At 45.0% G+C, this 26489-nt stretch overlaps 1 protein-coding gene across 1 annotated transcript; it reads left to right on the top strand.

Annotated features, from left to right (window-relative positions):
* The first annotated feature begins 4361 nt into the window (after nucleotides 1-4361).
* On the top strand, nucleotides 4362-25366 carry LOC119455786 (alpha-tocopherol transfer protein-like). The gene is made up of 5 exons (XM_049669302.1): nucleotides 4362-4596; nucleotides 5982-6221; nucleotides 8290-8483; nucleotides 22236-22346; nucleotides 25109-25366. Exons 1-5 carry the CDS (start codon nucleotides 4440-4442, stop codon nucleotides 25340-25342), a joined length of 936 nt encoding a protein of 311 aa, XP_049525259.1. The 5' UTR covers nucleotides 4362-4439; the 3' UTR covers nucleotides 25343-25366.
* Nucleotides 25367-26489: the final 1123 nt, after the last annotated feature.

The raw sequence follows: 26489 nt of genomic DNA, 5'->3' as shown, positions 1-26489 counted from the left end.
CAAGGATTACGTCATGAGGGCAGTGTCGAAGAACATGAAGCAACACGGAAGTGTGGTCGCCTATTGGTTTGCCAAATTAGTCACGAAGCTTCTGCTTGCATAGATCCTATATGGTCCAGCTCTGTTTCGTGAGTGCCAAACCAGACGCGTGCTGTCCCACTTGGGATCTTCTTCTTCTTTCTGGGGTTTTATGTGCCAAAACCATTTCTGATTATGAGGCACGCCGTAGTGGAGGGCTCCGGATTAATTTTGACCACCTGGGGTTCTTTAACGTGCACTACAACGCAAGCACACGGGCGTTGTCGCATTTCGCCTCCATCGAAATGCGGCCGCCGCGGCCGGGATTCGATCCCGCGGTCCCACTTGGGTAGAAAGCTACATTGGTGAGTGTCACTGTCGGGTCCCACCGATTGTTCGTTGCGACGCGCTCGTTATTCCCAAGCCAGTCATCGAAGTCGACGCTGTCGGTGCCACAAGAAGAGTCAGGGTAGCGGGGTTGGATCAGGATCACCGGCTGGAGTGCTGGTGTTGCTGTTGACGAAATATACCCGCCTGTTGACATGGTGTAACTTTCCAGGACACGTCCACTGCGGAGTTCCGTCTTGTGTAGTACCCAACACTTCGACCAAAACGCCATGGGAAACGGTATAAATAAAAATATATACACAAACTATTTCCAGTGAGCTGTAGCACTGCCAAGATGGCGGAAAGACAACCTTTTCTACCGTCGTTTCCTTCGCCCCAGTGGCCAACGTCGTCTTTGTCACATTGCGCACAGTCTCGTGACAATATGATGGGGAATCGCAGTCGTTGGAACGATGTACGGACGGAAATCTCCACTTATGAACCATGAGTTTGCGGCGAAATATTTGGTATTTTATAGGATCTAGTTTGATTTTATCGACTGATATGTGTAGCAACTTATCCGCCCCCCACAACTGCATTAGATGTTAGTAAAGAGAAAAAGTAATGGCTAAAGTAAGAGCGTCAACGAATACTCGTTTCTGGTATAAGTGGGCCATTAACTTCCTCATTTCGTACCTCATCGCTACCAAGGAGGACAGATTACACCCCTTATGCACAGACAATAACAGATTAATAAATAACAAGTAAACGGAAATCTTTTCTTTTCTAGCGCCCCACGAAAGAAAAAAAATCATAAAACTTTTTAATACTTGCAATTAAATGCTGACACGCCTGCACCGTATACGGTTCACGGGTGCTTGTGGCAGATGAGATCTTCAACACTCGGCAGGTCATCAATTCAGCGGCAGTGGTGATCAACTTGTGGCGGTGAACTGCGGCCCCGGCCGATGTCCGGAGGTGTCTAAAGAGCAATCCTGAAAAAACAAAAACAAAGAAAGAGTTCCACTTCCTTGTCCAACCCATAGAGCTTCATAGAATAATTACTAGTGGTAATTCCGGAGCTATTGTCTGCGGGAACTACAAGCGTGGCCGTTCAGTCAGCGTGCGAATGATGGGTAGTGCATGGATTTGCCTAAATTTCATCCTTCTGGCTTCAAACGGCTTTGTGACTTTGTAAACTCGTTATTTTTAACAAAGTATACTGTGTAATAAATATTTAAACAAACGTTATTAAAAATGTCCGATGGCAGAAGTCAAATACACGACCTCTATCACAGAAGCCCGACATTGAAACCATCACGTCATGGATGCATACATCAACATTCGCTCGGCCTGTGTTCTACCTTCTGTCCGTGTCTTTAGCGCTGTTTTATGCCATCTATGGTCCAACCAGTCTAAAACGCCACAACCGCTACTGCCTGCTTTGCACCAAGCAATTCCCCTTTCGAATCGTATACTGACGTTTGGCACTATATATGGCACTGGTACGTTTATCAACGCGACAAGTGGAATCCCAGCGGGAGGTAGGAAAAAGCGATTGGCTCTCCTAACATAAGTGAACTACGCAGCTACAGAAAAAGAGGCGCTCACAGTTGTTTTGTCCTCATGGCCTGATAAAATTTCAAGAGCTAGTTAGGAGGCCGCGGTTTTGTGCTGTTCACTGATAAAGCCTTGACACACGTTCGTCAAACATCCCAACCTAAAGAAAGGGCAGCACGATGAATCAGTTAGAGCGAGGAACTTACCTTCGAAGTGCCGCATCGCCAGGGAATAAAACATCGGGATGCAGAATGCACATGCGTTGCCATCACTTCACTACCCGAGCATCGAGTGTCAAAAGCGCGAACTTCGCCACACTATGGAAGGGAACGCGAGGCTTAGACGTGAAGAATGCCCAGGTTTACGTGCCTTGAAATGTGTTGCGACCATATTTCGATTCTGTGATAACAGTCCTGAATCAGGGCCGGTATTTTGAAGCGATGCCTTTCCGATGATAATGCCTTTTCGCGCTTTTCGCGCTTGGTCAGTGGTCAGAGCGATGGTCCGCTCACGTTATCAACGAGATCAGCCAGCCGTGAGCGGTGGATGATAAGACTAGTATAGAATAAAGCCTAACGCAACGCTACAATATACCGGCCCAGGAGTGCACGATGGCTTTTGGAGAACTTACGAACAAGCAATTGATATTTTCGCTGGGAGAAACCTGAAAACTAACGTGATGCCGCCCCCCAATAGTGCTAATTATGCAAAACTAATTTCAGACTTAGAAGAATCGTCATGCCATTGCAGACGATTCCATTTAAAGTAACGCATGTCCAATCCACTGAACTTAAAAAGAATGCGAAAGGTGTGCAATGGCCCCAAGTACTTCTGATGGCAATAGACGAATGCACTTGATTTGTGGCTGTTAAGCCTGGCAAGTAAGATTCGAACTGCATCATTTCATTTCTCTGAAGAGGTACATCGAAGAACGTAAATGTCGTTCACCTGAGAATTGTCCCACTTTTCGGAGCGACAAGCTTCGTACTTTGACGCAGCAACCCGACGTCAGACTGCGTTTATCCACCCATTTCCCTTTGGAAGCCAATTCCTTGCAAATAGAGCAATACGCAATTTTAAAACGTTCTTGGTTCCTTACAGCCAAATGACACCACTGGGGTTCTTATACTGCAGGCTTAGCATGCAGCCCTCATTACGAGGCATTGGAAGATTTTTGTGGCTTGCAGCCTATAGGAATCGAGGCATTATAGACATAGTTACTTTATGGGAAAAGCGATTGCCTGCATAGCAGTGATGAAACGGCCATGCTATGAAAATAAGCTTTAAAGAAAGGCATTGCACCAATATACCGGATATAGCTCCAAGAGACATGACTTTGATAAAAAGGGACCTTGATTCAACGACTCCACTCTCCAGCCTGTATCTCATCAGCAATGGAAGGTCGCAAGAAACCCAGAAAGCACTTGAATATGAAGGACTGAGAGGCAAGAAATATTAATGAATTCAAAACGTTATTCAATCTGTCTACAGAGGAATGATGACATAAGGCTGAGAGAATATAAGGTTCCATGGTTGGTAGCGAAAATAGATGAATATGAAGCAGGTTGTCAGTGCTGTCAAGGAAGGAAGAAGAAGACAGAAAAAGGATATTTAAAATTGCGACTGAGTAATCATAAGAAGCACGAGGAGGTTGCCAGCTTTCGGAGACATCTACAAAAGGCATGTCGTCTTATTTAATTAAAGCTGTCTGAAGGTCATGCCTCTCAGCTTCGTATGATGGCCGTCACACAACGAGCGCTTTAGAGTTTGTCCTGTGTGATATCTGTAAAAAAATGGCATTTTCCGCCATTACAATTTGGAATGCATCGGCACTCGTAAAAGCAGCACCCGTTTGCAGGTCTCACAATAAGGCATCTTCACATCATGTAAGACGGGGTAGGAATTGTCAATTCATATGATGGGTCTACTGCGTCTAGGCGCCGGGTAGTGAACTACAAATTGCACTTCCTAACGTGAAGCACGGGGAAAAGCGCTAGTGTATCACGCGCTGTTTATGCTGGACCACGAATTCCAAGTTTTTCGACCTCTCCACGTGCCACACAGGCAGCTTTGCCAGCACTTTCATTGACGATGATATCGCAGTGCCGTCCGCGGCAACAGTTAATACAGTACGTTCTGGCCTTTGTCAACCGCATGAGGGTAAGGTTAAAAATAACTGACACTGTGGCTATCACAAAGTGTCAAACAGGAAAACAATATAAAGAGAACAAATAACAAATCATAAAATAATAAGACATACACAATGCAACCATCTTTTTTTTTTCATCTTGTGTTCTATTCGTCCGTTATATTCGCATGAAGGGGCCACAGGTGCAGTCCTAAGCATCACTGTCAGAACAAAAGCGCAATCTGCTATGTATCGGGTAAACGACAAAAGTGGCATCACGTAGCATTCCGGATATTATAACGTCAGAGTTGAGTTTGTGCGCGCGTGTGTGGTAGACGCGTATCTGTACAACTGTTGTTGAACTTGTGGCTTCCCTGCCTGCAAGTAACTTGTTCAAGCTCCTGATATGTTGGGTGTCTACAAAAAAGTATCCGTAAGTGAAGAATTTGATACCTCCGAGGGGGCACTTCCATTCAGCCTGCAACACATCGCTGAAAAAGAGCTTGGAGAAACTCCTTCAAGGAGGAAGGATGCTATACAGAAACTACTGCAGATCCTGTCAGGTGAGGTATTTGAGAAACTTTATAGCCCTTCTGTGCTGTTATAAGAATTTCATTACAACCTACGCAGATGGGGAGAAATGCTGGGCCCGCGAGAGCATTCGTATGCTCAAGTGGCTCGTAAGGACAGTCACCGGCAAATTACAAATGTTATTTAGAAATAAAACTTTTTTTTAGGAATGTAGCAAACGTTTTTGCGTCACTCTTTGCGCCTCAAGTGCCCCTCTAGCTCGTATTCGGGGCCTTCACTAGTAGCGCGGAGAACTGTCGCATTCAGGTGCCTTGTGGAACGGTAAAGCCAGCTTCTGCGGCGAGTTCATCGCAGATAGGTACTTCAACTGACAAGAAATTCAGCTGCCGTCGTGCGAGCCACCTCATTGCCGAGTCAGCCAGCATGTCCGGGAGCCTAATTCCCGATGGGAGCGATGTGTTGCGTGAGCAGTGCCTTGCAGTTTTCTTTGATTTTATGGGCTATGGTGTTTTGTATTTTTCATCTTGCAAGTATGCTGAAGCCTCATGGGCAACTATAGATATATTAATTGAACAGTAATACAATTTTTCTGGCTACCTTAAAGGGCGTGCTCCCAATTTCGGTGTGACTTTGTCGATGTATATGAACTTCACTGAATCGGAGTTCTCGCCAGAATGGGAACCCAAATGCGAACTTTTCCCTTACAAATTATCAACCTGACAAACTACAAATACCTGTTTTAAGGGACGTGTTTAGTTTCCCCGACAAGCCTTCAAGTGTCACCCCTCTCCCCCAGTTTGTAAATTTGGCACTATCGGGTGGTTCGCTCATTCACACTGAAATTTTGTTACCGTGATCTCGAATGTATACATGTACTCAATTTGTAGAAAACTTTACTCGACATATCAACCAGATCTTTCACGACACTGCTTTTTCACCCTTCTATTTAACGTCGAGGTGGACTGCCCAAAGGTCTAGTTACAAAAATGTATGTATATAAATAATTTATCACCTTGAATCGTGCAGGAACTCTAGTAAGGCTCCGTAATGACAGCCTTTTGTAATCCACGTGCTTCTATAAAGCATCCAATTGCGTTCAGGCAAGCACTGCACCTGACCTGCACTAAATCTCGCGTCATGCACTACTCATCATGCACGTACAGCTCAGCAAAGGTGTTGCGTTGCAAAATACTTTAGCCGCAGTGACCTTTGGTTTATGAGCACTAGTTAAGGCTTTAAAGCAAATGAGAACTTTGGTCTTAACTGTGTTTTTCATATTTAAACTTTGTTGCCACTCCTCGTTATCAAAAAATTATTCTAAAATGTGCAACACATATCCGCTAAATCTCCGCTGAATCCACGATTTGTTGGGCGTAACCTTCTGTCGGCCTCATGTGAGAATTTTTATTTTACACAGATGAACCGGAATTCAACTCCAAGAAAGACGATGCCTTCCTTCTCCGTTTTCTTCGCGTGAGGAAGTACAACGTAGATGCTGCCATGCAGACTATTCGGAATTATTACAAGATTCGCACTGCTTGTGGCCCCATTTACTGCGACTTTTTGCCGTCAAAAGTACCTTCGGCAGCACGAAAATTGTGCATGGTGATGCCAGAAAAAGACGTCCATGGTCGCCCGATACTTTTCATGAACATAGGCAAGTAGTATTTTCACAATGCCCGTATGCGTGAGAAGAAGTGCTAACATATATCTGTACTTGCGTGGCAGCGGCATGATGTACATTTAAGTTGCTCTATTTGTGTGGCTGTGTTTTTTTTTTGTATAAAGATCATCACTCTGCCCAGCAAGCAATGTAGGTTAATACGTACCCCTCTTAATCTGCTCTACAACAGAGTTCAGATTAGAAAGAACTGCCAAAACGCTCATAATCAATACAGACTGTCATGCCCGAAGCTAAGGCACATGCTTGGACTATGGAGTAACACGTGTTGTTCTCGCTCAACGAAGGCACCTTTAACGTTCCTTGGAGGCACGCGCTTGGACTATGGACTACCACGTCGTGTCGTTCTCGCTCAACAAAGGCACCTTTAACGTTCCTTGGATGCACGAGTCTCAATGAGATACATTGATTAGTGTGTATATGTTGCATGTTGTGGTGTATATTGTGTATTTTGTGTGCATGTGTGAAGCGCTGGGTATATCAGTTCATCGTTTATTATACGCATTTGAAGTAGCCTGCTGGGCATGTCGCCAGGCAAACCTCTAGGAATCACATAACATTTATCTCTCTCTCTCTCTCTCTCTCTATATATATATATATATATATATATATATATATAGAGAGAGAGAGCACTCTCAATAGAATATCACTCTCTCTCTCTCTCTCTCTCTATATATATATATATATATATATATATATATATATATATATATTTATATAGAGATAGATCGAAGACCGAGAGAGAGACTAGGAACACGCAGGAAATGTATATCTAGTGAAATAAATACATGTTGAGCATTTTTCGCAAAGCGCACTGTTTTTATCTGTGCAAATTGAATATCAGCCCACACCGCCGCCACTGGTGCTGTAAGTGATTTCGCCTGTTAAATGTGCTCGGTCTGCTTCCGTTCTTCACACACACACACACACACACACACACACACACACATATATATCCTGAAGGTAGCAGAAATCTTGAGTTGCCGCAAGGTTATGATTGTAATGTTGATACACTCACACACTATTGTTTGTTATGTCGATGTTTCGGCTGGAGTCGCCCTTTCTCAAGAAAAAGGCCAAGCTGTAGCCAAAATTCTGACATGACGGCCAGTTATTTATTATGTCGCGGCATGGGCTACTGGGGGGCTTTGGCGCCCCGCAGAGCGGCACAAATTATGCTCTGGTCATGTTCTTTGCAGCACGGAAGTCCTGGAACAGAAGTGCTTGTGAAGCATATGCTTGTTCATTGCGTTTGTCTATGTATTATTGCATTATGTTGGTCGCGAACGATTTTTGCGAAGTATAAAAGCCTTCATTTTTAATCTTGCTTGAATAAACAGGGATTAACTTTCACTGCTGGACATTATATTTGGATGTATCTACCTGCTGTCGAAATAAAACACGCCAAAACTGCTATTGCCCATGCGTAAGTGGGGCCCGTATCCACATCAGGCGTCCAAATCACATATAACCCTTTCCCGCTATTATACCCGTCCTAAATAAAGACTAAAGGGGAAATAACTGACAGTGCCAGAAACTAATCCCTAAATTGAATGGGACAAGCTGCCTTGTAAAAAAGTGCACCCGAATTTTTAAACTCTTATTAGGCTGATATAAAGTGGCGCCTGAAGACCTCTGTGTTCTTGTAGAAAAAGTACTTGAGATTCCTCGTAAAACGTTTATCAGCTTTGCAGCCTTTATTGCGGGTGGAAAATTGTACTCATATTTAATTTGTGAGATACCATTATATGCTTTTGCTGCTCACTGTTTTTCTGCGCTGTTTTAGTTTCCTTGATCACTGATAATGCTACTGGTTGAGTTTTCACCGCTATTACTAACAGCTTCATAGCAGTTCACTGCTATGCACTAATCTGATTCCCGACTTCAGCCATGTATTATAGCCGCATAAGTTATAACCATACCTCATTGTGTACTAGTCCATCTGCTTCTGTATTGGTGTCAAAACATGGTATTGGTATTTTGACGCTTGAATATCCATTCTAGCATTTCTATCGCCTCGTTTTCATTGCTTCTTACATTTCAGGACAGTGGATACCCTCCGAGCTGCCTTTCTCAGAATATCAGAAGGCCTGGACAATCTGCTTGGAACACATGGCGTCTGACCCAGTGACCCAGGTTTTAGGAGTTGCACTTCTGTTAGACTACAACGGGTTTTCCATAGACAAGATGCTTAGCGTCAGCCTCGGCCTGTTGAAGAAAGCTTGGGAATATGTTCAGGTAATGAAGCCTAATTTGCTTAGTTGCAAGGTTTCTCTAAGTGCCACGCATTCTTGATCGAGCTGATTAGCTTTATATGCAAATTAAGTGAACATTTGTGGAGTTTTCAGAAAAGCCTCGAAAAGAACTGTTCTACGATTACTTTTCAAGTACGTGAATAGTGGAAACGCGTCATGTACAAGGCGTGTGCCGCAGCCCGACTCCTATCTCGCGCATCCCTCTCGACATGCTGCACCGTTTGGCGACGCCACCTGGAAGTCCGCGCCTACCCAGTGGCACATACAGATTCACCCAAGTTGGTATCAAAGAGGTTCATTGGAGAATGCCACATATCTATTGCCACATTGTTAGCATCATCATCATCAGCCTATTCCTTACGTCCCCATAAGGAGGAAGGGCTCACCAAGCGATCTCCAATTATCCTGTCTTGCACTGATTCGAACTTGAACCTGGAAATTTCCAAATTTCATCACCCCACCTAATTTTCTATCATCCTCGGCGGCGCTTCTGTTCCATGGGCACCCATTCTGCAACTCTAATGGTCCGCTGGTTATCTGCGCTAGAAATTACATGGCCTGTCCAGCTCCATTTTTTTTCTCCTATATCAACTTGAATGTCGGCTATCCCCGTTTGCTCTCAGATTAACAGCACTCTTTTCATGTCTCATAACGTTGTGCGCCTAATATTTCTCGTTCCGTTGCTCTCTGCGCGGTCTTTAACCTGTTTTAGAGCTTCTTTATTAACCTCCAAGTTCCTGCCCCGCATGTTAGCACCGGTAGAGTGCAATGATTGTACACCTTTCTTTTCAGTGGCAGTGCTAAGCTCCCAGTCAGGATTTGATAATACCAGCAATATGTTCTCCAACTCATTTTTACTCTTCTGTGAATTTCCTTGTCATGATCATGGTCCCCTGTGAGTATTTCACGTAGATAAAAATACTCCTGAACATACTCTATATCCTTACGAGTGATCATAAATTCTTCTTCTTTTGTCAGACCATTGAACAATACCTGTGTCTGCTGAATATTAATATTCAACCCTACTCTTACACTTTCTCGGTTAAGGTCCTCAATTATTTCACCCGCCGCGGGGGCTCAGTTAGCTAAGGCGTTGCGCTGCTGAGCACGAGGTCGCCGGATCGAATCCCGGGCGTGGCGGCCGCATTTCGATGGAGGCGAAATGCAATAACGCCCGTGTGCTTGCGTTGTAGTGCACTTTAAAGAACCCCAGGTGGACAAAATTAATCCGGAGCCCTCCACTACGGCGTGCCTCATGATCAGGACTGGTTTTGACACGTAGAACGCTAAAAATAAGAGGTCCTCAATTATTTCTTGCAACTATTCCTCAGTGTTGCTGAAAAGGACACTGCCATCTGCAAACCAGCGGTTGTTGAGATATTCGCCGTTGGTCCTAACTCCTAGGCCTTCCCAGTCTAATAATTGCAGTGCGAATACACAGTAGCCGCAATCAATCAATCAAAAAAGTTTAGGGACCAAGGGATCTGACAAAAAGCTGAATATCTCCGCAGACTCAACATCAGGACCTCAATAAAGGTTCATTGTCTGTCTGTCTGTCTCCGCAACCTCAAAACACAGCCTGGTATTCCCATTAACAGCCTGTACTGGTATAAGCGAACAACATTGGGATGTAAGGTTTTCCTGGCTACTTTTAATGGCTCTCAGATATTTAGCGTTTTCTGAGATCCCATGGTCGGTCAGCTCTTTAGATCGATACTACATAGGCAGTAGAACATACCCAAATTGGAGCCAAAAATATTACAGACGGTTTGACTGCACCAACCACGAAATATCGTACGAAAGCACATTTTGTTGGATCAATTTAGCCGTTTTCTTGCACTAAGTTAGGCATTTCCAAGCCGTTCTTTGACCATTTGCTAATTAAACCGGTTGTAGTCGCGATGTTGTTGTTAAACTGTTGTTTTATTGCATGCATGTCACGCATAGTCACGCACACTGTGGTGCATAATGCATACAGGGTTACTCGGTGGACACAGGAGGAGGAGGATTGCAGACTTGCACAAAGGCCGTTTTGTGGTTTCACGTCATACTGGCCAGTGTTGTACAGCAGCCTTCGCACTTGCATGAAGGGCATGCAAGGGTAAATCATCCGCTCCACTATATGTATACAGTTGAGCGCAGCGAGGTGGGCAGGCTTGGGCGGATATATATACCTCACAACTCACAGAGTACATAATGCACTTTAGTTTGCGCGAGTGAAGACTTACACATTGTACACACCTTAAATAAAGAGAATTCTTCAACGTCGGGAAACGCTATAACAAAGGTCGCGTACATGCGGACCCTGACGCAGCCGTTGCCAAACACAAACGTTGCTCGGCCTTGCGATGCTGGTATGCAACGTTAGCAGCTATTCGGTCTTGTCACTGTTCATCCGTGTTGGCAGCGCGCTTGGCACGCTTCTGCAATTCTGTCATTCTCCAATCGTTTCTGTCGTTCTTCGGCAGTTGTTGTTGCGTGAAAACATGGCTCGTGCCATCGAGTCGGATTGGAAACACAGGATTGTTTGAAAATGCACCCAAAGAATATAAAAAGAGTAATGATAACACTCAAATCGAAACATTATGCAACTAAATGATAACACAAATTTTGAGAGGGCCTATGCATAAACTTAGGGAAAAAATAAAATAAAACGAAGTGCCCTATGGTCGGTACCGTAGCGACGCAACCTTCCGGAGGTTTCATTGAAGTTGTGTTGAGCAGTAATGATCGACCTGTGACTTGTGCCTAATTGACAGGTACCAAAGGATAAAAATATTTGGTGTTTTAAATGCTAAACGCAGATTATCGGTTGAAAATATACGAAACATTCTACGGAGGGAGGAGAAGCGGCGGAAGAAAAAAAATGGTAAATTGTTTCTGGTTCATTACAAAAACAGCAAAGGTTAGTTATGGATAAACGAGATCTATGAGGGTAAATATTTAGGCGAGGAAGTCTACAATGGAAGCTTGATCACGTCACTTCCCATTGTCCTGAAAGGCAGTTGCTCCTGTTAGACTGAAATTTTACATATAGAAAATCATCTGCGGAAGGTAGGGATGATTTATTACTACTTAGAAATAAAATGTGCTTAAATGTTGCTCGTGTTATGAAACAGAAATCAAGAACAACATTTAAGACCGGCCTATTTAGTGATCACGCTGTGGGCGTGTCAGCTGATTCATTTAAAACGAACCCGCTATGTCCGGGGGCCCAGGCATAGCGGACTTCAGACAAGTTGTCCCGGGAAAGACTGGAAATTATACTCAACAGGTTTGACCGATTATTAAAAGTTAAACGTGTACAGGCTGAAGGCGTAGCTGTAACAATTATTACTTTACACTTCTGTAGACCAAAGTTGCTGATGACCAGAATAATTGGCAGAAATTCTGCAAGAAATACTGGAATGTAATCAGAGAGACGAAGAGCGAATGACCATTTAAGCGGATTTGAAAATATGCCAACTCCGACCTTCTCTAAATTTAGTATTGCGTCCGAAGAAATAACCAAGTGAGACGGAAATGGACTAAAATAATATTGAAGGAGACCTTTAAGTTTGCGCACTGGAAGACGTTTTGCGTGTTTTAGAAAAATATCATCAAGTCAGTTACACTTTCAACGAATTTGTTCTTGGAGAACTTAGGCACGGTAGACGAACTGTTCCAGTTTTGATAACAGTGCCTGAAGAGAACCAATTTATGGTTGTCGATAACGCCGCCAACACATTCTGAAAAATGAATCGAGAGAATTTATTTAAATGGATTGAAAACGGGAGAGGGATAGGATCGGGAAGCTTTAAGAAAGTCAGAACAGTAACTTGATTAAATCTGGACACGGACGGAATAATTCCAGCCTCCAGATCAAGCACATTGTTAGCCACAAAGCTTAGCAGCCCAAGACAAAGACGCAGCTCTAGCCATTCCAGTAGCTTTATAGGTCGTAGCTTGTGTGTGGCACATCCTGAAAAAAAGAACAACAAAATTCGACAATGGGGCGGACGTAAAGCTTGTAAATCCTCAGGAACACAGCCCTACACATGCCTGTGTTTTACAGCGTAAGCTGTTATGGGCTCATTTTAATGGCCGTTTCTGATCGCGATGATGCCGCGCCCCCCCACAACCGCTATCGCCGGAAATGCGAAAGAAAGTACCCGCTTTCCGCCTGGATCGAACCCAGGCCTGCTGCGTGGGAGTCGGATACTTTACCACTGAGCCACGCAAGCTTTTTTTGAACATGGTATTTATTACAATGAATGAAATGTTGTATTTACAGGAACTATTTACAATAATATGAGCACCAGGTGGACATAACTAATCACACTGAGCCGCGCAAGCTCTTGCTACCAGCGCCAGAAAAAGGCCATATAAACGCGCCCTAGGCAGGCGCGCAGGCTCAGACGACCGGAGTCTCCGCCAGTATGGTGGCGCCATTTAGTTAAGGTGCCTGCAACCGCCTCGTGCGACGAGATGCGATTCAGACGACATGCGATTCAGACGAGGCGCGCAACCAACGCTATCCCGCTGTTAGATGTGCGCCACGTATTCTGGGTACCTCTTCGTACAGGTTATGGCGTCTCCTCGCAAGGTAGGAACCGCTGCTGAAGAAGCGAATCGTAGAGCTACGTGTGCGGCTACAACCAAGCACCATCGGGCTCAGCAGACTGCTGTGCAGAGAGCATTACAAGCCACAGCTCGCCGTCGACGCCGGCCGGACAGTTCAAATCATTCTACTCAAAATCGAGGCGAAGACACTTTGCCGCGAAGACCTTGTTGTGCGTGGTGCCGCAATTAGAGTTACTCTTGCGCCGCTTCAACCAGCTTACGCTGTGACTGTGCTGCGTGTGCTGCGCAGGCCTGTGACTTTTTATTACTGAACCGGTGTAATAATCCCATGGCCCGTTCTCCTTCACTAACATTTGCTTCGATTTGCTGCTGCCATTTTAGCTTACCATCATATGTTATCCTTAAGTACGTGAAAAGTGGCAACTTGCAGATCGGCTAATTTCGATAATGAAGAGAAAGGAAAACGGGATTTGACTATGGAAACACAAGTCACAAGCACTTCTTGACGTTAAGGGAAAAAGACATGCCATCAGACATAACTCGACTTCAGACAAGTACGACTAAAATTTAAATAACGAACAGATTTCCCGTGATGAGCAGAAAAAGGCAGTGCCATCTGCATAGATATAGAGTTGCACATCCTGATGAACTGGTACAGAAGACAACAATATATTAAACCAAAGCGGAGAAGGAAGCAGATCCTTGTGGTTCGCCTCTCGTCTGTTTCTACATGTATGTACCCAATGTTACCCCATCCTTGAAGCGAAATCATTGTCTGCCTGAAAGGAACTCTTGTATCCAGGCCACTATATAGTCTCGAATAGCACAGCTTGCTAATCTAGAAATTAAAATTTCATGTTCGACACTGCCATATGCTTTGCACTAGTCTAAAGTTACCAACACCGATACATCTCCTGATAATACTGCGAGTCGAATGCGGCTTTCTAAATGAACGTAGGCGTCCCATATGGAACATTGAGGCCTAAATACTACTTGTCTCAAGCACAGAATACCTTGCGAAGAAGTAAATTTATTGAGACGGACATGGATTACTTTTTCTATTATGTTGCCTAGATGCGATTTAGGGTGATTGACCGAATAATGTCTAAGACATATCCGAGGTCTTGATGTTTTATGTAAAAGCACAATTTTTGCAGTTTTCAAGAGTTTGCAATTCATGTATGTTGTAGTGAACAGTTAACTATATTCAAAAGCTCATTAGGGAAAGAGTTAAACAATAGTTTCAATAAAGCAATTGTTACACGGTCTGGTCCAGGGGACGATTATTGTGCAGTCAAGGTGACATCGCATAATTTCTTCATGTTAACTTCTACAAACTCTGATGTCGAACATTTAAATCTCCTAGGTCTAGGACACTGCGAAGGAAAGCGTGCTTCAAGCCCTTTCGCGCTATTATATAGTAAATCCGCAGCTTCTTTGGGGGATAGAACAGCAGAATCTGACCATACGAAGTTTTGAGCAGACTTTTTGTTTCGTAATAACCTAAAAAGTGCCGGTCTTCTTTCTGGTTTTGACAAAAATGAATGCAGTCAGTTTTTTATTGTTCATCTGTAGCTATTACCACAGTTATTTTAAATACAGCTGCAGATAATTTGGAGTACATCTAATTCTTCAGTGTTGATTATATTTGAGGCTTTGGACGCTGCTTTTCTTCGCCTGTAATCCCGTGTGCATGGTTTATTCCATCAAGATGAGTTTGTCGGCGAACTGCCAGACATAACAGTAATCTCGGCTGGCAGAATCGCAGAATTGAAAAGCGATACCACTAAGTCAGCCCTCCGTTATTCATCCCAAGTGGTCAACTATGATAACCCTGAATTTATAGCTGATTTACAAGTATTATAATTATTGAACTGCCTTCGCCGTACAATGCAGGAGCCTGACGTGATCGCTACTTGTTCTATTGTCAAAGGTGTCCCGAGATGAAATAGACATCTGAGCTGAAGTGAAAGTCAGGTCCAATGAAAGTGAGAATCGCCCATGTAGAAAAGTAATTCAACCTGAATTAAAACAGTACAAATCGCTATCATGCACCCAATGCCACCACCTCTTTCCAAAAACATCCGGTTTCATACCCCAAGAAGTGTGATGAGAATTAAAATCGCCTGCATTGTACTTGGAAATATTTTGGGACCGCGGGTCCAGGTGATCAGTGTACTTGACCTCTTTCGGGAAGTACGCATTAACTACTGTAAACGCAGTGCAACCAGGCAGTAAAAATGTAATCGTAAAATTTCGCCGTCTGAACACACATGCTCAAAGCGGACAGGTACATTGCGATTTAGGTTTGAAGAAACTAGTGCTAGGAGCCAACTGCCTATCTACCTGGGCGATCTAAACGAATGGTTCCAAAATTATAATAGTAAATCGCTGATGTGACGAAAGCCATGATTCTTGCAGTAAAGTAACATCTGGAATCAGTTCGTGTACATTAGATAATGAAAGTCAACGTAACCGGAGGATATACAGGATGTTTCAGCGAACACATTCAAAAATTCCTAAAGGTTGCCGGTGGCAGATAGCACAGTTCTAGTTCATGAGCTGGTCTACTCAAAGAGGCGGACATTACTTGCACAAGAATTAAAATGCAGAATTGAATAATTAAAAAATCACTAATTAGGTTTTTAACTAATTACCTGATGGCTTATATTGCAATTTACAAATTGTAGCCGTAGAGTTCGCAAGGTGGATCCACTTGGAACGAATTCTCGGGATGACACCAGTTTCGAGATATTACTTCCCTAACTTTGCGGAGAAATGCACTTGCGTTCCAGTTAGCTCCTTAACAAAACGCCGCTTTATGCATTGAAGCACAAGATTAACTGTAACACCAATGCATTTCTCAGCAATGTTCGGGAATTAATATTTCAAAACTGGTGTCATCCTGGGAATTCGTTCCAAGTGTATCCGCCTTGCGATCTCTTCGGGTAGACCAGCTCATTAATTAGAATTGGGCTATCTGCCACAGACAACCTTAAATAAATTTTGAAAGTGTTCGCGGAAACACCCTGTATAGCGGCAATTCCATTGAAGAACTACTGATGCTATAGCGAACCTAGTATGGATGACTCCACAGCAGAACTCAACGCATCCTGCTCGGGGTGGGCATTGTTTTTTTTTTCTTTTTTCAGCCTCGATCTAGGAGAATCAGTGGGAGGAAGTCTATTACGTCTATTGTTGATGGTACCAAGCCTCATGTGTCCAAATGAATGGCCGGGTCCCGCAGTTGCTGACAGCGGAAAACATACGGGCGTTTCGGGCTCAACCTCTGGCTGTTTGTCTAAGTTATATTCGCTAGAATATTGCGCAGAATTACTAGTTGATGTAAGGGCAGCAGCAGCAGAGTGCGTTTGGAGTAGGCTGTTAAATTTGGGAGTTGGGTATCTCAATTATACCTTCGACAAACGAGTTAAAATGTCGCTCCATAACTATTGGGATTGCCTTGTCAATAGCTGCGGCCATTGCGGCCGAAACTGTGGCTTGTAGAGATGTGGAGTGACGGGACACAGCGGCTGCGTAACCGACATCACGCTCTTTAATTGCTGCTATTGCTTCCAAATGGGAACAATGGCGTTTCTCCGCTACCTCAAGCACCTGCATCTCACGGCCAAATGAACGTTGTGCGAGTAACTATATCGACACGAGAAAACAAGTTAGCCACGGTGATCGAAGCTCTCCAAGTCGACGTCATATGCCACAGTTGTCTACCTGCTGAAAATCAGAAACTCAACGAGAAAATGAAGCAACTAAGGCTACAAGTGGCGGATGGCAAAACCGAGACGACTGCAACAGACGCCATAGGACTGCTCATGGGCTCAGATTATTACTGGGAGATCGTCACTGGTAGAGCACAAAAAATCGAAAGCAGACTGATGGCTGCCGAGACAATTCTGGGTTGGGTACTGCAAGGCCTATCGTAGCAAACTAAAACAGAATTAACTGAAGCCCAAAATCAAGCCGTCATGGTTCTGAAGGTTGAAGCTGCGGAAACAAAACTTCAGCAAGAGCTACAGAGGTTTTGGAGCTTGGAATCAATGTGGATCAGCATAGTTGCACTACTACACGAGCTGAAATTGCAGAAGAATTTGAGAATAAGATAGTACAACTAAATTGTCGTTATCAAGTCAGCTTTCTGAGGAAAGAAAATGTTAACATGGAAATCAACAAGGAAATTGCAATGAAAAGGCTCCTCCAACTGACGAAAAGGTTGAAAAAAAAAACGAAGACATGTGGCGTCACTACGGTCACGCTATCTCAGAATATATGACCTTGGAAGTCGCGGAAGAGGTTCAAGAATCCTCAGAAACGCTGACTACGTTGTGTTACTACATGCCACATCATGCGGTTATCCGAGAGGACCGAGCGACGGCAAAAGTTCGTGTAGTATTCGTCGGCTCTACACACGCGCGGAAAGGCATGTCATTAAACGGCAATCTGGAGGCAGTACCTAATTTAAACGAAGGCATGCTGTCGCTGCTAATAAACGTTCGAAATGAAAGTGGCCCTAGTAGGAGACGTTGAAAAGGCATTCCTAGAAATTTCAATCCACGAAGAGGATAGAGATGCCATGAGATTTCTGTTGTGGAAACATGGCACTGATGGAAACCTGCTGAATGAAGTACAAACCTGGCGCATGACCAGAGTTACTTTCGGTACAAGACCGAGCACGTTTCTTCTGATAGCTACAATCAAGCACCATTTCAAAAAAAAAAAAGTTGCAGTGGCTTAGCTCGGCTATGCCAGGATATACGTAGCGTTAGCAAAGGTTCAGCTGATTATTCTTAGCTTTCCTGGTTGTCTCCTACGCTCAACCGCTAATTGCCAGGGAACTACTTCGGGATCCGATGAGTCAAGCTTCTCCGCTCTTCTGCGCTGTTGAGCAGCATTTGCGCTCTCCTTCTCCATGGCTATACCACACTGGCAAACGCCAGTCAGAAGCGCAGCGGCTCCAGCGCAGTGTCAGACGGCGACTGCACAGCGAGCGAGCGCCGGCGCCAGTGCGTCTACCACGGCTACGACGTCACTCCTCTGGAATGCGCAGACCGGTGGCGGTGAGTCGCGCGCGGCGGCGGCGGAATGCGCGAGAGGTGCCGGCACCGGTGGCTCCGGTGCGCAAGCCGTGTGACATCACTGATCCTTGCGCATGCGCAGCACGGCTCTTGATGTGCCGCGCGAAACGGGCTTGGCTAGGCCAGTGTAGCTAACGCTACAAAAGTGGCGGAGCGATTTACAGATGCAACAGAAAAACTACAGAAAGCGATTTACATGGACGATGTAATCATAGGAGCAGCAATGTTTGATGTAGCTGTCAAGTGGTACAAAGAGGGAAAACAAGTGTTCAAAGAGGCGGCGATGAGCTTTAGAAAATGCACATTGAATGAAGGGAGATTAAGTAAAATAATAGATGAAAACGAAAAGCACGACGCTCACATGAACATTTGATCGAAAGAATACACAATGATTCTCCGCATGATATAGAAGCACTCAAAAGACGTGCTATTATTCCCTGTGGACAAGTGGGCGTCCTTATCAGCAACAACGTACTTAACCGAAAGGATTGTGTTGTAAGCAGCAGCAAGGATATTTGATTCGCTTGGTTTGCTGTCACCTTTTACGATACCCGCAAGAATAGGCGTGGACTGTGGAAAACGGACGTCACGTGGGTAGGTCCACTCCGTAAAGAAGAATGCGACAAGTGGAAGGACCTGATGTCCGAAGCGGAGGAGCTGCGAGTTCTAGAAATTCTTCGATACTATGGAAGCATGAATGAAGTAGTACAAGCATATAAGCTGCACGTGTTTGAAGACGCGAGTTCAACAGCATACGGAGCGGCAGCATACATGGTACTATAGTGTACAACACTGAGACAAAAGAGACAAGGCTATTAACAGCGAAAAGCCGTGAAGCTCCAATCAAAGAGCTAAGTTTAGCAAGACTTTAGCAAAGGTGATAGCATCAAGACTAAACGACTACATCAAATGTCACTTCACCAAAAGAATTCAAGAATCTGCCTGCTGGACCGACTCATTGATTGTACTTCATTGGATCACAGGAACAAGCCAAACCAACAGAGTCGCAGAATTAAGAGAGAAAACACTGCAAACGAGCTGGTCGTTCATTCAAGCTGAAGACGATCCGGCAGATCTACTCACACGAGGTATTAGCGCAAAGACGCTGATGAACTCGAAAATGTGGTGGCATGGAGTCGAATAGTTACCTCCGTGGAGCCGGAAAAAGAAAGCGTGAGTCGCGCGAATGTACAGATGAACACGAAGCGCAATAGCAAACCTGCACAGAATCAAAAGAGATTGAAGCTACCTTGGAAATCAAAAATGATTCATCCTACGGGCGACATCTAAGAGTAATAGCACGGATATTCAGATTTATACACAACGCAAAAAAAGAAAATCACGAGGGGCCGTTAACAGGAAAAGGCATTATAACTGCATAAACATATTGGATACGACAAACACAAGTACTACTCAGGAAACAAGTGAGGATGGTAATTCAAGCACTTAAAACTTTAAAATAAGTGGTCAAGAAGTCTACTGTGATGACAAAGGACTCATAAGACAATAAGGACGCTTGCACTACAGCCAAGAATCAAGCCAGGCACGGTCATGGTACTTCCAAAGGACGATTATTTCACGGAACTAGTGATACGTCACGCTCATAAAATAATAGCGCATGGTGGAGTTCAAGCCACGCTAGCGCCACTGCAGGCTAAGTTTTGGATATTACAAAGTCGCCAACCTGTAAAAATAGTTTTAAACAAATCCACTAGTCTGCAAGAGGCATAACACAAGACCAGTCACTCGAAACTATGCCTCCCCTCCCGCGGACAAAGTCAACAAATCGGGGTCATTTCAAGTCACAGGAGTTGACTTTACCGGAACACTTTATGCGATAGCAAACACGAGATTGTAAAACTATGTGTAGTAATTTTCACCTGCGCGGTAACGAGAGGAGTACACTTCGATATCAACAACGACATGTTGACATAGTTTTTTACGAGCATTCGGGAGATTCACCGCAAGACGTGGTATACCTGTCATAATCTACTTTGACAACGCCACGGACCTTTACAAAGGCCGAGAATAAAATCAACGGAATGCTTGAAGCTGTTGGGCGCGACCGGGTGAAGGATTGCTGCAGTATACGCCAATTACAATGGAAAACAATAGCCGAGTGCGCACCGTGGTGGCGAGGATTCTACGAACGCCTCATACGAAGCCTAAAGACATGGACTGCGAAAAATAATCTGAAGAAAAAAATTACTCCATCTCCTGCCAAAGGGAACCATGTGTGGATGCGAAGCAGCGGGGAGGTGGTTTCGCAAGCGGCCCGAGCGCTCACCGCGGCCCTGCACAGGAGAGAGAATGAGGCGCGCGCGCTCCGTCATTTTCATACTGCTGAACTACCGTGGCGCCCCCAGCGCAGTATGCAGCTGTCGCACCACCTGTCGTGGGCGCCGCTCCGGATTTCTAGAGGAGAGAAAAGGGGGAGCGTTGGAAAGGAGAGAGAGGAGAAGGGACGCGCATGCGCTGTGGGGGAGTAACGCCGCGGGAAGGGACGGACAGAGCCGCCGGCAAGAAATGCTTCGCATTTAAAAGTCACAGGCCTGCGCGGCACACACAGCACAGTCACAGCGCCTCACAGGTGGAGCGGCTCAAGAGTAGCTCCAATTTCGGCACCCCGCACACCAGGATCTGCGCGGCAAAGTCTCTTCGCCTCGTTTTGACGAGAACGATCTGAACTGCCCGCCCAACATCGACGGCGAGCTGCGGCTTGTAATGCTCTCTGCACAGCAGTCTGCTGAGCCCCATGATGCCTGGTTGTAGAAACGCACGTAGCTCTACGAGTTGCTTCTTCAGCAGCGGTTCGTACCTTGCGAGGAGACGCCATAATGTGTACCGAAGAGGTATCCAGAATACGTGGCGCACATCTCACATCGGAGTCGCGTTGACTTGCACGCCTCGTCTGAATGGCATCTCGTCGTCTGCGCCTGCGCACGCTGCGTTTGCAGGCACCTTACATAGATGGCGCCACCATACTGGCGGAGGCTCGGGTCGTCTGCCCCCGCACGCTTGCCTTATAGGGCATTTTCCGCTGCCCGATAGCAAGCGCTTGCGTGCCTCAGTGGTACAGTATCTGCGTCCCACGCCGCGGGCGCGGGCTCGATCCCAGCGGGAATCGGGTACTTTTTTTTCGCATTTCCGGCGATATCAGTTACGGCGGCGTACGCCGGCAGCGGCATCATAGCGAACTGAAACGGCTATTGGAATGAGCCCATAACAGCTTACGCTGCAAAAGAAACAGCGTGCCTACCAAGAACGATGGTGTGAACAGAAAAGGGAATGGGCGTGGCGGAAAGAGACCACCGATCGTGAGCGGGCCGCGGACGCCAAGCGTAAGCGTGCTGCCCGCCAGGACAGCAAGGCGGAAATAAATGAGAACCACCCATGTGTCCCCGATCCCGCAAAGTTGGAACGTTTCACCGGAGCAACCTCAATCACCTCATACACAGTCTTCGCTGGTCATCCACACTAACAGAGTGGAATGGCAGTGAATCTTTAGGTGCGAAGCACCTGACGCGTCCGGGCTGTCGGCGTCTCCTGTCGTAATTCGTGGTCGTCGTAGTCATAGTCACGGTAAGCAAGCGGCTCGTGCTCGTGCTCGGCACGCGCTCGTGCCAGTGCTCCCGCGTTCGTCAATCGTTGCCGTCCTCTACAGTTGGCTACGTTTCCGCTCATCATTCGATCGTAGTATTTCACTTCTCTTCTGTCGTTGTAATGGGGAGACCGCTTTTACGAGGTTATGAGCCATATGAGCCCATTAACGGTTCATCACTGCATGCTTCCCATCTCCCCAGGTTTCAGGTTAGTGGAGCTGCCTTTCGCTCAACGGGTCATTTGACACTTACGCATAATTGTACGGGGCGCGTTTTTTTATTTTTTCCTTCAGGGTGCTGTGATTTATCTGTTGTATAAGTGTTATTATAGGCTCACATGGTTATCTCATCCAGTGATCGGTATCTAAATAACAATTATATAATGCAACACGTGATTACGCACGCGTATACAGTTCAAAATGTATCATCTTCTGACTGTAAGGGCATATAACAAGTTATAAAGGCATTCTACCGTTTCAGGACTGCATGCCCATGCGGCTGAAAGCTATCCACGTACTGAACCAGTCGTATACATTTGACGTACTTTATACGCTAGTAAGGCCCATCATGAAAACCAAGCTTGCTGAGAGGGTAAGTGCTATTTCTTTGCCATTACAGTTTCCACACATTATTATTCATGAAAGTCACCGAAGCGCATTAACTGAGTAAAAATAAAGCGTTTGTGTAACGACAATGTTTGCTACACTATTACAGTATGAAAGGCTGTTGTATTGCAACAACATTATACCGATCAAAACTGACCGTTAGTATTGTGCCCGGGTTTGTAACGCTGGCATATCGCAAAAGTAGTGTAGAAACGGGTAGATTGTGATGCAAGTGGCACAATAGGTCATTGGGTTATGATGTAAGGGTTATGATGCGATAGCATTAACAGAACAAAACTTGTACAACTGTGATGTAAGGAGGTATGTCCTTGTCGGATGAAATGACGGGGTAAGAGTGATAGAGGAGGGAAGAAGGAGAATCGGAAAGGCACGATACCAGAGCAGCAGCGGTGGTTACGCTTGTGTGTGGCGGGCGCGTTCAAGCGAACAATGTTCTCCCCCAAGCTTCTCAGTATGAATTTGGTTGTAATAGAGAGAGAGCTTTGATTCGCATATATGGGTACGTGTGTAGTTATATAGCGGTAGGTAAGGTCTGTGTGACTGAATTGTAAGAAATCATTGAGGACCTTAACCGATAAACTGGAAGAATAGGGTTGAACATCAATATGCAGAATACAAATGTAATGTTCAATAGCCTGGCAAAAGAACATGATTTCATCATCGCCAGTCAGCTTCTAGAGCCTGAGTAGGAGTAGCGTTTGTCTATACGTCAATTACTCACAGGGGACACTGATCATGATGAGGAAATGTATAGAAGAATTTAAATGTGGGAAAGCCAGCTTACAAAGGCCAAGCTTGCACCAATCCCCTTAAAGTCGGCTTCACTTCTAAACTGAAATGCATTGCTGGAAAGACGTTTTTCCAGGGGCAATATAAGTGGTCTTATATTAAAATGTGAGGGCCCTAGCACCCTCTCTTTATTATTTTAATGATTGTTTGCTATGGCCCCGGAACGCGCAGGTCTGGTAGAAAAGCTTTAAAAGGGGTTTGTGTTTGAGTGTTCAGGTAGCAGAATTAAGTTTTCTCGTACACTCAAATTACAATCCGGCGCCGATTGGTGAACAATCCGACGATGAATCCGACGCCGAATGGTAAAGTGGTACTTTGCCATTTTTCTGACGGATTTCACTGTGAGAAATTCAATTTTTGTTCACCAAAACCTTGCACTATGTGAAGGGCCTGCGCTGTCGTTGTTGTGGTTGGATGATTCTCTCCGCCACCTGCAATCACACGCCGGTTTCCGACACCGAATTTTCTGCGACACGGGGCCCTAAACGCTATCACGTTAAAAAATGGGTTGGAATGCGTACGGCACGCATTACCAAATCCTGGTTGGGAGCTTACAAGTGTCATTGAAAAAAAAATCTACAATGATTGCATTATACCGGTGCTAACATAGGGATCAAAAACTTGTAGGTTAAGATACAAGGTCGAGAACACTTTAGGGACAGCGCAGAGAGCGGTAGGATGAAAAATGCTAGGGTTAATGTTAAGAGACAGGAAGAGAACGGTTTGAGTCAGAGAGCAAACGGGGATAGCCAATATTCTAGTTGACATTAGGAGAAAAAAAAATGAGGATGGGCAGGCCATGTAATGAGTAGAGCAGATAACCAGAGGACTTACAGACTGAGTGACAAGGCAAACGAAGCGCAGTCGAAGACGGTAGAAAATTAGTGAGGTGATGAAATTAGGTAGCATGCCGGCGCAAGTTGGAATCAACTAGCGCAATACAGGGGTAATTGGAGATCGCTGGAAGAGGCCTTCGTCCTGCAGTGGACATAAAGATAGGTTGATGGTGATAATGAAGGTCTGTATGCGATAGGTCAAAATATTTGAAGCAGTTACTGTCTCAACAATGCCAAGGTGTCCCTGACACGAGTTGTTAATAGGGGCATTCATAATAATATTTAAAATTTACCGGAAAAGACAGCCATGCACTATGCCCACCGAGAAACGCATGGCGGGACGTGCATAGCCCACTTATTCTGCTCTAGCAGGCTATTCAAATAAGATAGAATACTCCTAGTGCCCAAGACGAATACTCATCAAAACTGTGATGCCTTGAGCTACGACTCTAACATGTACCATGGACTAACGCTTTCTGCGCGTGCCGCGCAACTAAGGCACTTTTGCCCTTCCTTGACGAAACTGTTCTCAATGATACAGTTTGATTAGTTTGTATGTGGCGTGTTGTTGTATGCGTTGCGCATTGTTGCGTATATGTGACGTACAATGTGCAGTTAGCCAAAAAAGTTTACGAACCGCGGGATCTCAGATGACGTCAAATGTCCGAACAGCCTCACAACGCCAGCCTAGTATTCACATTTTCAGGTTCTACCAGTAAATGTGAGCAACATTTTGGATGTTAGGTTTTACGGGCTGTTCTTGCAGACTTCTCGGAAATTTGACGTTTTCTTAGATCCCGTGGTCCATAAACTTTTTTTGGCTCACAGTACATGTAATTTCATTTTATCATTTTTATCTGGAGTATCGCGCCGCGCCCGCTGCCAGGTAGACCTCCCTACGATTGTATCAAGGATTTTTTTCTTTTCCTCTCGTACCATGGGGAATCATTATTGGCAAAATCTTTACCAAAATCTTTGTTGTACAGAATCGCCTAGTTCTGTAAAGAGAACAGAAATATGCACTAAACTGAGCAAAGACTGTGATTATGAGAGTGTGCTAAGCACGTAAATAATTTTCCTTGTTTCTCTCCTGCACGAAAAGTTTCAACTCTATGGCGAGAGCTATGACAGACTGCACGAAGAAATTCCGTCCAGTGTGCTGCCAGAAGAATATGGAGGTCAAGGACCCCCACTGGATTACGAGGCCTTTTGGAGGCGCGTAGACGCCGAAGAAGAGCTTTTCGCTGCCAACAATCAGTTCGGCTACACCAGACCGACAGGCGAGGACGACTTTCCCACAGACGAAGAAATATTGGAGGAACTAACTTTTATGTAATCGGAAACACGCAATAAAACACATTTGTTTACGTTAAAAGACCGAGGAAAACAATTTTCGCAACCCAGGATCCATGTTTCTTTGTTTCCATGTGCACAAGAACCAGATAAGAGTAAACCCGAGTGCTCAAATTTGTGGCGTCATATGATAGGTCCTTGAGCTGACATAATCACACTTGGGTGCCAGAAATCACACTTGGGCACCGCCATGCTGATTATTTGTCACGACATGTTTCGTAAGAGGAAGGCACACCCACTGGCGTGCCATCATGTTTACGCGCGTCCAGTTTTTCTTATCTATGGAAGGCGCTCTCGCGTTGCGCCAGGTAGCGCTGGGTGTCTTTCTTTTGTAACGGTGAAGTAGGCCAACGAAAGCACATTGGCAAAGTGGGGGTGACTATTCTTTGCTCAAGAGGACCGTCAATAATAGCTTTCTATTTCTTTTTCTTAATTTAAATAACTATAAAGTAAACTTTCTTAAGATGCAACCTGGAAGGTCCACATAATTTAGTTCCGCTTGTCTGGAGTTTCAACTACGGGGAGACTCATTTCATTGGGAAACAAGATGCTGTTTTGAAAGCCGCAGATGCGCGGAGATGTTGCCGATATAATTACAAAGCAGCTTCTTACAACGTTCCTACGCGCACGCAGCCGGTGACTACAGCCACTGACACAAAACATAATTATAAAAGAGAAAAAAAAGATAATTTTATTTACACTGTTTTATTTGAAGAAAATACTCTCGAAGTCCTGGATAAGCACGAATATTTGGTCCAGAGTGAGCGTATTGTGCGGGCGTTTCTGTGCCATCATCGGAAAGGCGAAGCAAACTCACAGCACACTGACATTGCCAGCACAAAGAAACCATAGCGGCACGACTACGACAGCACCCGACTATACAGTCCACCAACAAAAGCCTGCAAAAGCCGCCTCGGTAGGGTGTCGAACCGTTGGCAAGAACGCAGAGAAATGGCGAGAAAATCCGAAACGAAAGGCAGTAAAGCCGCAACACTGATGCGTATTGCTATGCCGCCGCATGTGACTGCCCAGTTTGGTTCCGGGTAATACATACAGTTATGTCTATCCGGAGTTGGAATTGCGTTTAAGTAACTTTTTCTTTTGCCACTGCCCTAATGCAAAGCCAACTA

This window comes from Dermacentor silvarum, chromosome 6 (assembly GCF_013339745.2).
Source record: "Dermacentor silvarum isolate Dsil-2018 chromosome 6, BIME_Dsil_1.4, whole genome shotgun sequence".
NCBI classification, from domain to species: domain Eukaryota; kingdom Metazoa; phylum Arthropoda; class Arachnida; order Ixodida; family Ixodidae; genus Dermacentor; species Dermacentor silvarum.
The sequence above is the reverse complement of the archived record's forward strand: the minus strand, read 5'-3'. Positions and strand labels throughout refer to the sequence as shown.

Bases quoted from the DNA above. Each gene is read 5' to 3' on its own strand.
- LOC119455786 (XM_049669302.1), top strand. From the start codon at position 4,440: ATGTTGGGTGTCTACAAAAAAGTATCCGTAAGTGAAGAATTTGATACC. The intron at 4,597-5,981 runs GTGAGGTATTTG...TATTTTACACAG, and splicing joins ACTACTGCAGATCCTGTCAG to ATGAACCGGAATTCAACTCC. The intron at 6,222-8,289 runs GCAAGTAGTATT...CTTACATTTCAG, and splicing joins GATACTTTTCATGAACATAG to GACAGTGGATACCCTCCGAG.